Below are 12868 nucleotides of genomic sequence, written 5' to 3' on the forward strand. Positions count from 1 at the left end.
CTGCTGGGTGGCACGGGGTAAGGACAGGGGCTGGGACCTCAAATCCAGTCAGTAGTAGAGGCAATATGTGAAGTGTGCTTTGCCCTGGGGGGGGGGGGGGGCGGGGGGCAGAGACCCCTTGCTCTGGCCCTGGCCCACCCCGTATCCCAACTGTACACAGCCAGGACTACGGGTACAACTAGATCTGCTGTTAAAATACTGAAATACTTCTAGTTTGGGTTAAATAGCTACCACAACTTCTGAGCCCTAGCCCCTCCCCTGTAACCCTTCAGGCCTCCCCCTGCTCCAGCCCAGGGGCCTCCCTGATCCAGCTCCAGGGGACTTGAACATCCTGATTAGCCGATGGCCCTGCCAATATTTGGTATCTTCCCCCGGCTTAGCCTCAATGTCAGTCCCTCCACCCACAAGGTTCAGAGTCCTCCGATATGGGTACCCGTTTCACACAAACTCCCATGCATCCTTCAAAGCCTTGCCTCAATGTCACTTTCTTCAGGAAGCCCCCTTAAATTGGTCTGTTCATGGCGTCTTGTGGTGATGTTGGGCACGTTTGGTTTTGCATGTCTCCCATGATGCAAGGACCACAGACCATCATTCCCACAGGAACCCTGAATGACACCTACTGTGGCCTTGCTGGCTTGTGCTGGGCCGACCAAGGCTGGCGGGGTGGGGGAGGTGGGGAATGACAAGATGAGTCCCCGGGGGGCAGGGGTGCAAGGTCAGCAGGGCCTGTTCTCATGCTCTCTGGCTGAGGAGTGAGCCTCCATCTGTCGGGCCAGCTGCGGGTGCTGGGACACGAGGAGACGCAGCGGGAGAGAGGGAGGTGTTGGGGGAGCTTGGGGAAGCCCAGTGATCAGGGAGAGGAAAAACAGGCACGCGGTGTTGTTATAGAACCATTACATACAACTTATAAACAAGCCAGGACGGTGTGGAGTGAAGGGGAGAAGGGAGGGGGCCGCAGAGGCGAGAAGGTCAGGGTGGCGCGGTCTGGGCCGGGTCCTGGAGGGGGCTCAGGCTGCTGTCACCGGAGGGGCTGGGCTGGCGGAGACCTGGCTGCTTGTGGAGGCCTCGAAGCTTCACCAGCAGCTCCTGGACGAAGTCCTGAGGACAGGGCAGGGGTCCTGAGAACATGGGGAGGGGTGGGGCCAACCCCACCCACCCAGCCCCCATTCCCTCTGACCTGGTCAGTGAGAGGGCGTGGGGGTAGTTAGGGAGGGGGACGAAAGGCAGAGACTGGGAAAGAGAGAGGGAGACACACAGAGAAAGACAGGGAGAGAAACAGAGAGAGTCGGAGAGAAACAGTGAGAGACACAGGGAGAGATAGAGACACAGACAGGGAGAGAGACAGAGACCCAGAAACTGGGACCAAGACAGAGACAGAGACAGATGCAGAGGGAGAGACGAAAGGACAGAGAAGAAATAGCCACAGAGAGACCTCAAGAGGTTTCACGGGCCAAGAGATCACCAGGAGGGTCCCCAGGGACAGAGGCCTTCGCTCCAGGGCAGACAGACACACAATGACGTTTGTCCCTCAGGCAGCCCAGAGCCATTTAGAGAAACATGAATATTTTTCCCTTTTAAAGCAGGGAAGGAAGTGGGAGGGGTTGGGCCGCTCAGCTTCAGGGCCTGCAGGGATGGGAGGGCCCCAGAGGTGGGGAAGGGAGAAGCAGCCCGGGGAGGGGAGTAGGGGATACCCGGAGAGAGGCTGAGCCCAAAGACTGGAGGCCCCAAGGAGAGAACAGCAGAGGAAAGGCAGAAACCGGAGACAGATGGGGAGCGTCTCAGTGGGGAGGAGATAATGGGGCCCCAGTGGCAGATGGGGAGAGAGGAGCCAGGGTGAGGAAGACAAAGACACCACTGGAGATGAGAAAAGGCCTGAGCGACACAGAGGGCTCCCCAGAGTTCCCTCTGACGACCCTGGGCAAGACAGCGCCTTCCCTCCTCCCCAGGGACCCCCTTTTCCACCAGGATGCAGGGGGCCAGAACAGGGCCTGCCGCGTGGGAGGGCAAACTCACCTCTGTGGGGTTCTTGCACGACTTCAGGAGTCCCTAAACACCCCAGCCCCCCGCAAAAAAAGAGAAAATAGTAAATGACTAGCACCTAATCCCCTCCGGCCCCTTCTTTCCCAACAAAGCCCCGAGGCAACAAGACAAAAGGAAGTCAGACTCTAGGGTGGACTTCCCATCTGGTTTCAAGAGAGGAACATGGCCCAAGGGTCTTACAGAGCACGGAGGGGCGGAGGGGGTGTGGTGGAGGGCGTTAGGGTAGAGTCCAGAAACTCGCACCAGGACCAGCTCTGAATCCAGAGAGGGCCAGAAGGTCACACAGTACTTCCTGTCTCTGGGAGAGCACAGCAAGGTCAGAGCAGTCAGACTGCTTGGCCTTGACTCCCAGCTCTGCTCTTTCTGAGCTGGGGCCCCGAGCAAGTGATTAAATCTCTGTGGGCCTCATTTTCCTCATCTGGAAAATGGGAGATAATTATAGTGATAATAACAAAACGGAGAGGATAAACCCTTGACAGGGTTTGTGAGGATAAAATGAGTTAAGTGCAAAACAACTGGAACAGTGCCTGGCACATACTAAGTGCTCAATAAACCTGGTAACTATTGCTGGGGCGGCAGCTTTCCCCCCCCCCCCAACCCCCACCTACCTGGATCTTCCGGCTTCTCTCCTCTTCACTCTCTAATTCCAACAATTCATCAATGTTGACCTCATCAGGCATGTCTGCCTCCTAAGGCAGGGAGGGAGGGGTGGTCAGGGTCCCTTTCCTGTCCCTCCCTCGCCTTTGTCCAGGGCTCTGGAGAAGCCCCACCAGCCCCAGGGCCCAGCTGGCGTGTTCTGGAGCAACAATGTGGCAGTCAGGGACAGCACCGCCAAGGCGGGACATCTGGGTGTTGGGGGGGGAGGGGGAGGGGTGACAGATGGGTTGACAGAGGCCAAGGGGCCTGTACCAGCTCAGATGCCTGGGCCCCAGGGCCCAGAGAGCCTTGGGGCTGGCACAGGTCTCTCCTCTTGGCCCCAGTTCCCATAGTGGGAAACAGGCCTGGTCGAGTCTTGGAATGTCAGATTCTGGGATTCAGGAGAGGGGCTGGCTCTGCCCTTTCAAGGAAAAGTCTAAGCACTAGGTGTGGGGGAGGGGAGCAGGCAGGCCAGAGCCTCCTGCTGGGGGGCAGCCCCTTGTCCAAGAGGACAGCAAGGGTGGTTAGGGCTCAGGGCAGCCCCCAGGGCCAATAGTGTGCCCTGGTCAGTCCAGAGAGGTGGCCACCAAAGCCCCCCAGAGTGGGCGGGCGGGATGAGCCACGAGCCCAACTGTAAGCAGCCAAGAGGGGGATTTCTAGTATAGCCTCTTGGGGCAAAGAGCCAAATGCAGGCTCATTATCCCTGTGGGGGACAGAATCCAGCTGTCAAAGCAAGAGATCCCTGAGGCTACAGATTTTTTCCTCCCCCACCCAAAGTGCTTCTGACTTCACTGTGGACCTCAGGGCTGGCTGGTCCTGGGTTTGTGTGCGGAGAAGGGGCAAAGGCAGGGAGAGTCTAGAAGTGTGTCACACAGCCTGCGTGAGGCTCTGCGTGTGAGCCAGAGCCCGATGCCAAGGGGCTGGGGCCGGCCCAAGAGGCAGAGGTGTGGGGCTTCGTGTGTGTGTGTGTGTGTGTGTGTGTGTGTGTGTGTATTGCACGGGGGCCTATGGTCCCGTGACCGGGAGGCGTGTGGCTCTGGCTTAGCCGTGTCATCGTCAATGTGTCATGGCAGCTATAGCGCCCACTGTCTGAGGATGTCGCCTACCGCTGGCAACTGGACTTCTCTGTCCACTTCCAGGAGCCTACCCGCATGTCAGAACAAAAGGGCCCCACGTCACCGTAAGGGGCCATGGCTCCTTCTGCCTCCAAGCTGTGCTGAGGAGCGTTTGTGCGTCCTGCCGGTGCAGCGACACAACCATCAGGTCCCTGTGACTGCGTTTTTGTGTTGCACGGTGTTGACTTCAAGCAGAGACTCCAGCCCAGCGTGTGAAATGTCTGTCTGCGGCCTCTGCGTCAACACCTCGGGCGGTAGCTTCGGTCCCGGGTGCCCACGGACAGGACGGCGGTAATTTCTGCCGTCGGGCATCTGTTTCTACCTGTGTCACTTGTGTGGTTTTCTGTCCGGGTGTAGCGGTCATTCCTGTGATTTTATGTCTGTGAGTGGCTGTCACATCTGCCATTGTGTTTGCCACGTGATTATTGGTTTTGCTTGTAGGAGAAGATGGGTGGCTGTTAGTTGAACCGTTTGGTGTCCCGGGGTAGGTGAAGCTGGGACCGTCTGTGAATTGCTACACTGTGTATCTATGAAGAGCTGTGACCGGAGCCCTTTCGTGTGGTTGCCGTTGTAACTGTGTGTCTGCATGGGGCTGTGGCCTGTGCCAGGATGCCTGTGGGTGCCCGTTGATCTGCAGGTGACCACAGCGTGTGTCCTTGAGAGTCTGTACGTCTGTACCTGGCTGTTGCTTCTGTTGCTGTGTCTGCTAGTGGCTCTAACTTGTCGCTGTGCACGTCTGTAAATGCTGTTGCTTCCTTTGCTGTGCGTCTCCTCGTCTTAGTATCTTCCCCGTCACCATATCTATGTTTGGCTTTAAGACCTCCCCGTCCCCCAACTTTTCTCCAGATATGGCCGCTCAGGCTCTGCAACTTTGCCTCCTTATCCCCCGTGTGCTCAATCACTGGCCTTCCCCAGGTGTTTGGACACATCTCTGGAGACCCAAGTGTGTGTCCGTGTCCACAAGCATAGTGCCATGGAGGGGAGACACTAGGGCCAAGGAGTCCCATGAGTGCCTGGTCCCGTGCGTGCGTGCTCTTGTGTGACCGAGGCCAGCACAAGCAACCAGAGACCCGAAGGGCGTAGAGGGTGCGGGCCCGGGGTCTGTCGGTCCCTCCCCCCACCCCTCCATCCCCCTCCCTGCCTCACCCTGCCGCGGTACAGCTCCTCCAAGCGCCCGTCGATCCACTTCTCCACGTCCAGCCGCCGCTGCAGCTCCCGCCGGTCATACTTGACGGTGACACGCGCGTGACGTTTCTGCAGCCCCCCGGGGCTTCCCCCCGGCCCGCGGGCCCGCGACGGAGACTGCAGCTTGCTCAGCACCCGCTTGCCCAGCCGCTGAGCTGCCATCGCGGTCCTGGCCCCGGCCCCCGCGCAGCACTGTGCGCTTTCGCTAGGCGCCCAGGGGGCCTCTTACGGGCTGGGGCGGGGCCGGCCGGGGGCGGGGGCTCGGGCTCGCCCGGGGGCCAGCTCCGCCCCAGGCTCCCGGACCTCAGTTTCCCCGCCTGCAGCGCAGGGACTGGTCTCTGCACCGAGTAAAGCCCGCAGCCGTGCACGGTCTAGGTATGGGCGCGATCCCGGAGTCCCAGGCCGGGGCCCGGCGGCTGGGGCTCCCGGGGGGGGGAGGGGGGGGGGGCGGGTCCTGGGACAGGCTCTTGGGGACCAGGCCTTTCTGCGCCCCCTGGCGATTGCAAGGGACGGTGCAGGAGCCCGCGTGCCATCTTTCTCTGCAAGGGAAAATGGAACTAGAGTACTCACAGCACATCATTTGTTCGTTATTTCAATTATTCATTCACCCACGCAGCCTTTCGTTCATTTATTCACTCATTCTATTCAACAAGTGTGTATTCATTTGACATCATGTCATCCGTTAGCTTCTCTCTCATATCAGGCTCCCTAAGCCCGATAGCATCCAGATGGGTAATAACCACTCAAGTTATTACCAGGCTCCTCCCCGACACCCTTCCCTACGGGTTTCTTGGTGACCTGTGCACAGGGAGGTGGCACCTGCTCCCTTCAGTCCTCTCAACTTTATATATATATATATATATATATATATATATATATACATATACATATATATGCAAAATCTCAGTAGTACACACACACACACACACACACACACACACCAGGCACTGTTCTAGGCACTAGAGATAGAGAACAGAAGACAAGCCCAGTCCTCAGGGACTTGATATCCTCGTGGTGGAGACAGGCTGTAAATACAATAAGTAAGCACGATTATACAGCTTATTAGAATATGATAAGTTCTATGAAGAAATACGAAGCAGAAAAGGGGAAATGGAATGAGGGCGGGGTTGCAATTTTAACAAGGGCGATCACAGGAGTCCGTTACTTCACCAATATCCCCACTTCTTTTTTTAAATTAAAAAAAATGTTTATTTATTTTTGAGAATGAGAAAGAGAGCATGAGTGGGAGAGGGGCAGCGAGAGGGGGAGTAACAGAGGACCTGAGGTGAGTTCTGTGCTGACAGCAGAGAGCCCAATGCAGGGCTTGAACTCACGAACCATGAGATCATGACCTGAGCTGAAGTCGGATGCTCGACCAACTGAGCCACCCAGGTGCCCCACCAGTATTCCCACTTCTTTTAAAGTTTTTTTTTCAAGTTTATTTATTTATTTTGAGACAGAGAGTGCACAAGCAGGTAAGGGGCAGAGAGAAGGAGAGAGAGAATCCCAAGCAGGCTCCGCACCATCAATGCAGAGCCTGATGTGGGGCTTGAACTCATGAACCATGAGATCATGACCTGAGCCGAGATCAAGTAGGAAGCTTGACTGAGTCACCCAGGCACCCCCAGTATTCCCACTTTTAATTTTAAGCAGCAAAAATGATACTTTAAAACTTAAGTTTGGCCATGCCCCATCCCTGCTTAAAACTATCCTTAAGTAGGCAATGGTTCCTTAGCTATGACACCAAAAGCATAAGAAACAAGAGAAAAAATAGATGAACTGGACATCATCAAAATTAAAAAGTTTCGTGTTTTAGAGGACATAATCAAGAAAGTGAAGAGACAACCCACAGAATGGGGGAAAAAATGGAAATCATATTTCTGATAAGGTACTTGTATCTCAAAACATTTTTAATGTTTATTTATTTTTTGAGAGAAAGAGAGAGGGGGGAGGGGCAGAGAGAGAGGGAGACACAGAATCTGAAGCAGGCTCCAGGCTCTGAGCTGTCAGCACAGAGCCCAATGTGAGGCTCGAACCCACTAACGGTGAGATCATGACCTGAGGTGAAGTTGGATCCTCAGCTGAATGAGCCGCCCAGGGGCCCCTGACTTGTGTGTAAAATAAAGAAGTGGGGGGGCACCTGGCTGGCTCAGTCAGTGGAGTGAATGACTCTTGATCTCGGGGTTGTGAGTTTGGGCCCCATGTTCAGTGCAGAGATCACTAAAAAACAAAATCTTTAAGGGGCCCTGGGGGGCTCTGTTGGTTGAGCATCCCACTCTTGATTTCAGCTCGGGTCATGATCTCACAGTTTGTGAGTTGGAGCCCCATATTGGGTTCTGTGCTGACGGCTCGGAGCCTGTTTGGGATTCTCTCTCTCTCCCTCTCTCACTGCTCCTCCCCACCTCTAAATAAATAAATAAATAGGAAATACCAAGTGTTGGCAAAGATGCAGAGAAATCAGAACCTTCATACGCTGATGATGGGAATGTAAAATGGTGCAGCCACTTTGGAAAATAGTCTGGCAGTTCCTCAAAAGGTAAAACTCAAGAGTTACTGTATGACTGAGCAATTCTACTCCTAGGACTATACCACAGAACTGAAAGTTCACACAAAAACTTGTATGGGAATGTTCATAGCAGCATTGTTCATAATAGCCAAAAGGTGGAAACAATATAGCCCATCAACTGATGAATGGATAAATAAAATGTGGTACATCCATACAATGGACTGTTATTTGGCAATAAAAAGAAATTAAGCACTAGGGTGCCTGGATGGCTGCGTCACTTAAGCGCCTGACTTCTGATTTCGACTCAGTTCATGATCCCTTAGTTTGTGAGATTGAACCCTACATCTGGCTTAGTGCTGACGGCACAGAGCCTGCTTGGGATTCTCTCTCTCTCTTTGCCCCTCCCCATGCTCTCTCTTGTGTGCTTTCTCAAAATACGTAAATAAATAAACATTAAAAAAAAAGAAATTAAGTACTGACACATGCTAGAGCATAGATGAACCTTCAAAACATGCTAAGTGAGGGGCACCTGGGTGGCTCAGTCGGTTAAGTATCCGACTTCGGTTCAGGTCATGATCTCCCATTCGTGGGTTTGAGTCCCATATAAGGCTCTGTGCTGACAGCTCAAGAGCCTGGAACCTGCTTCAGATTCTGTGCCTCCCTCTCTCTCTGCCCCTCCTCTGCTCACACTGTCTCCCTCTCTCCCTCTCAAAAATAAACATTAAAAAAAAAAAAAAAACATGCTAAGTGAGAGAAACTAGATTCAAAAGGCCACATGTTGTATGATTATCTGTAATGTCCAGAATAGGCAAATCTACAGACAGGAAGTAGATTGGTGGTTGCCCGGGGATGAGAGAATGGTGGGGAAGGGTCTCTTTTGAGGATGATGCTATTTTCTCAATTGATTGTAGGGTTAGTTGCATAACTTTATTAACATACCAAAACCCTTGAATTGTACATTTTAAAAGGGTAAATTGTATGGTATGTGGCTTATATCCCAATAAAGCTGTTATATTAAAAAACAAAGAACTCTCCATAGCTCCCCATTGTCCTGGGGCATTCAAAGCTCTGCCAAGCATGGGGTGTCTCTCTGAATCAGATGGGGGTCCCCAATGTGGGGCAAGGATCAGGTGGAAGCCAGTGGCTCAGAGGTGAAAGGATTCACCTGAAGCAGAACAAAGGCGACAGAAGTTTATTGAATAGGCCCCAAGGGAGCAGGGGTCAGGACAACAGAGGAGAGACTGTCTGCAAGGAGTCAGTGGGTGGGGGCGTATTTAAAGTGAGAAGGTGAGGAGGTATGGGGACATGTGGAATTTTCTCTTTCTTAGTAACTGTGCCTGGTTGTCAGGAGCCCATTGGGTATTTTGAGGTGGGTCTCCCAATGGGCCCTTCTGTATTCAGCCAGGTGGTCGCTGTGGGCCCTTTGGCCTTGATCAAGTTTCCATTGCTGGAACCTGTTGTTTAAAAGCAGCCTCTATAAAGTGTGGTCCCATCTCACACCTTTGCCCTAATAGTTCCTTCCATCAGGGAAGCTCTTCCTGAGCGTGATATCAGCAGGGTTCATTCCTTCATCTCCCTCAAATGTCATCTGTGCAGTAGGGTCTTGTCTGACACCCTATCTTATATTGTAACTCCCGTGCCCCTCACCCGGCTCTGTTTTATCCGTAACATTACATTTTAGCATTGTATACAATGTACTCATTGTATTTATTGTCTGTTTTGCAACTGATGTGCCAAAGGGCAATAGGTGTGGTCTACCAGAGTACAGGCAGAAAGGGGGTGCACTGTCCGTAGAGAATTTAAAAAATAAATGAAAACTGGCCAAAAGTTGGCCCAGTTTTTATTACACCATGCGCTGACAAATTCTAAGCAGTAGAATAAAGCGATAGAAAGAATCCTCCAAAATAATCCAAAAATCTTTCATTGGTTTACTTGTAAACAATTGACACAATTACTGTTGAGTTTTAATAAAAGGCTTCCAGTTAAGATATTTTTATTACTGTATACTTTAGTAAACATTGTATTCGTAATAGTTTTCTATTGTTACATAATAAACTACCACCAACTTTGTAGCTTAAAACTTATTGTTTCGTGGTTTCTGTGGATCCAGGCCAAGCATGGTTTAGGGGGGCCCTCTGCTCCACCGTCTCACTGAGCTATAATCCAGGTGCTAGCCAGGACTGCTGTCTCATCGGAGGCTCAACCGCGGAAAGATCTGCTTCCAATTGCTTGACCTAATCAGGATGAGGTCTTCATTTTCTTGCTGGTTATCAGTTTGGGCTGCTCTCTTGCTCCTAGAGGTGAAGTCCTTGCCATGTAACTTTCTCCATAGGTCCTCTTACTATGTGGCAGCTTATTTGTTTCAAAGCCAGCAAAAGAGAGTCTCTCTCTCCAGTCCACTAAGAAGGAGTCTTGGGAAAAAAAAAAAAAAAAAAAAAAGGAGTCTTGAGGTGCCTGGGTGGCTCAGTCGGTTAAGTGTCCGACTTTGTCTCTTTGGGAATCCTCTGTCTCCCTCCCCCACTTTCAAAAAAAAAAAAACAACATTAAAAAAAGGAGTTTTACATAGTATAATCATGAACTTCCTTTGCCATATTCTATTGAGGAGAAGCAAATCCCAGGTCCTGCTCACCCTTGAGGGGAGGGGGGTTATACAGCCCATGAGTATGGGGGCTACCCAACATCTGTTTGCTACAAAATTCTGGAGAAGTTAATGTAGAGAATTCCCAGGGTGACTGCTGGCTCAGTCAGTAGAGCATGTGGACTCTTGACCTCAGGGTCATGAGTTCAAGCCCCACAGTGGGGGTAGAGATTACTTACTTACTAAATAAATAAATAAATAAATAAATAAATAAAGTTAAAAATAATTTTAAAAATAATTTAAAAATATATAGAGAGAACTCCCAGGTATACAGTTGACCTCTGCCATATGAAGATTCAGGTTCATTTTGATAGTAAGTTCATAACAATTTGGTATCATTTGGGCTTGTACAGTCTGAGTCTCCAATCTCTGTGATTCTACATAATCTTTCATTTAAGTGATAATAGATTAGAAACTAAAATGATAGCACAATGATTGTAAAGATGAAGAAATTATTCTGTCATTCTACATATTCTTTTGAAATTTTTGTTTAAAATAGTGAATCGGTATGAACTGCAAAATGCAATGTAAGTGAAAATTTTCATTCATAAATGAAATATTTTACTGAATTGAGTAATATCTTTCAAATTGAAATTTATTCATTTTCAATTGTTAATTTTAGAACTAAAGAACATATAAAATGGTGATTCTTACATGATTCTTACTGAAATAACTTTCTGGTAGTGAGGAAGAGGTATAAAAAATTATCCACGGGGCACCCGTGTGGCTCAGTCGGTTAAGCATCTGACTTCGGCTCAGGTCATGATCTAGTGGTTTATGGGCTTGAGCCCCCTTGTTGGGCTCTCTGCTGTCAGCATGGGGCTTGGAGCTCGCTTTGAACTCTGTGTCTCCCTCTCTCTCTCCCACTCACTCTCTCTTTCAAAAATAAATATTTAAAAAATTGTTTAAAAAGTTATCTCCTCCAGGTGTCAAATATGCTAGTTCTACCACTGTTACCAACATTACAAAGTGAGTTTCACCACGGCAGGAATTTTACTTTGTTCACCCTTGTATCTTCCCCAGCATTTACAGCAGTATCTGGCTCATGGTCGGTGCTCAGTGAATATGCGGAATGAACAGACAGATGCGTGAATGAATGGATGAATGAACCTGTGACTCCTCTCCAGCCTCAACTCTCACCATAGTCCTGTCTTCCAGCTCAAGGTCTGCCTTAGTGGGATGGGATGGGGGTCGGGGATTTGGGTGCTAGAGAGACCTTTGTCCTCACATTCAGATTCTTGACCCTGGGTGCTAGGACCTCACTGCGAGATTAAAGAAGATGGTGGGCAAAGAATCTTTTGTTTTTAAGTTTATTTATTTTGAGAGAGAGGGCTCACACATGAGTAGGGAGGGGCAGAGAAAGAGAGAAAGAGAGAGAATCCCAAGCAGGCTCTGAGCTGTCAGTGCAGAACCCGATATGGGGCTCCAACCCACAAACCATGAGATCATGACCTGAGCTGAAATCAAGAGTTGGATGCTTAACCGACTTAACCGAGAGAGAGAGAGAGAATGAACTGCACTGTAAGTGCAGAGCCCCATGTGGGGCTTGAACCTATGAACCAAAAGATCATGATCTGAGCAGAAATCAAGAGTCAGACGCTTAACTAACTGAACCAGCCAGGTGCCCCCCAGCAAAATTTTTTTAAAATAAAGATAGGGGCACCTGGGTGCCTCAGTCCCTTAAGCGACTGACTTCGGCTCAGGTCATGATCTCTTAGCTTGTGAGTTCCAGCCCGGCGTGGAGCTGGGTGCTGACAATTTAGAGCCTGGGGCCTGCTTCAGATTCTGTCTCTGGCTCTCTTTGCCCCTCCCCTGCTCTCTCTCTCTCTCTCTCAAACACAAATAAACATTAAAAAAAAAAAAAATACAGTAAAGAAAATAGTGGGGGCGCCTGGCGGGCTCAGTCAATAGAGCCTGGAACTCTTGATCTTGGGGTTGTGAGTTCGAGCCCCAGGTTGGGTAAAATTACTTAAAATCTTTAGAAAAAAATGCACAAAACTGCTTAAGGTAAACACCATTTTGATAACCTAATTAAGGCTCTCCACATATTATTATGACAGGAGGGAGGCTGAGTAGTGGGAGTAGCCCTGTATCCCTTAAGGCACTGTTGTCTTTCTTGCCTCAGGACTTTTGCGTTCGCTGTTCCTGTTGCTTGCAATGTGGAATGTTCGTCCGTCAGCCCTTCTTATCCTTCAAGGGTTCATTATCAAAGCTGCCTTTTCACTTCCACCGCCCCAGTCCCTGATCATTCAGTCTGCGCTTCCCCGTCACTCCCCCACTCTAATCGCTCCCCCACCCTATACTTATGCCATCACTACTCTCTTATGTTCCAGTCTGGTGAGGAAGGGGCCAGTCTGACGTGGTCACTGTCGTATTTCCAGTAACGCGCCCAGTAGGCGCTCAGTGACCGCTGGCATTTAGAAAGGAGTAAATTCCTCGCCCTCAAAGGGGGGCTGAAACGAGGCGGGCTTCCAAGCCTGGAACCACAGGTTCTGCACCCTCTCCTCCCACCCCGAGGCCCAGCCCAGGAGCGAGGGTACTCGGACGTCACCAAACCTCGGAGCAGGTAACAGGAGCCTCGGGGCTCAGCAGGCTTGCGTTTCCTCACCTGCTAGGTCCTACCCCCGGCGGAGCCGACGCAAGCCCTGCCCCTTTCCCCCAATCCTGGGGCCAGCGCAGGTGCTCCGCGGGAGGAGGACTGCCGCCCAGGTGCCTGCTCCCTGCGCCTGCGCTCTGCGTGCTCCGCCT

At 51.0% G+C, this 12868-nt stretch overlaps 1 protein-coding gene across 4 annotated transcripts; it reads right to left on the reverse strand.

The window, feature by feature from the left end:
- Positions 1-876: 876 nt before the first annotated feature.
- PPP1R14A (protein phosphatase 1 regulatory inhibitor subunit 14A) lies at positions 877-5377 on the reverse strand. Of its 4 annotated transcripts, none has more exons than XR_003222738.2 (5): positions 4938-5376; positions 2649-2729; positions 2221-2338; positions 2014-2046; positions 965-1098 (listed from the first exon to the last, which is right to left on the reverse strand). XR_003222738.2 is itself a non-coding variant. In XM_025914241.2 (4 exons), exons 1-4 carry the CDS (start codon positions 5136-5138, stop codon positions 1074-1076), a joined length of 360 nt encoding a protein of 119 aa, XP_025770026.1. In that variant the 5' UTR covers positions 5139-5373; the 3' UTR covers positions 877-1073. The 4 variants fall into 4 exon arrangements, 2 of the variants coding, with proteins under 2 accessions (XP_025770026.1, XP_025770025.2); XR_003222739.2 differs by having other exon boundaries at positions 978-1118; positions 4938-5377; XM_025914241.2 differs by lacking the exon at positions 2221-2338 and having other exon boundaries at positions 877-1118; positions 4938-5373.
- Between the last annotated feature and the right edge of the window lie 7491 nt (positions 5378-12868).

This window comes from Puma concolor, chromosome E2, assembly GCF_028749965.1.
Source record: "Puma concolor isolate L17-30 chromosome E2, mPumCon1.1.hap2, whole genome shotgun sequence".
In the NCBI taxonomy this organism is placed as follows: Eukaryota; Metazoa; Chordata; class Mammalia; order Carnivora; family Felidae; genus Puma; species Puma concolor.

Excerpts from the sequence above, each read along its gene's own strand:
- PPP1R14A (XM_025914240.2), bottom strand. The coding sequence starts at position 5,138 with ATGGCAGCTCAGCGGCTGGGCAAGCGGGTGCTGAGCAAGCTGCAGTCT. Across the intron at positions 2,730-4,937 it reads AGGAGCTGTACCGCGGCAGG|GAGGCAGACATGCCTGATGA; the intron begins GTGAGGCAGGGA and ends TCCCTGCCTTAG. Across the intron at positions 2,047-2,648 it reads AGAGAAGCCGGAAGATCCAG|GGACTCCTGAAGTCGTGCAA; the intron begins GTAGGTGGGGGT and ends TGGGGTGTTTAG.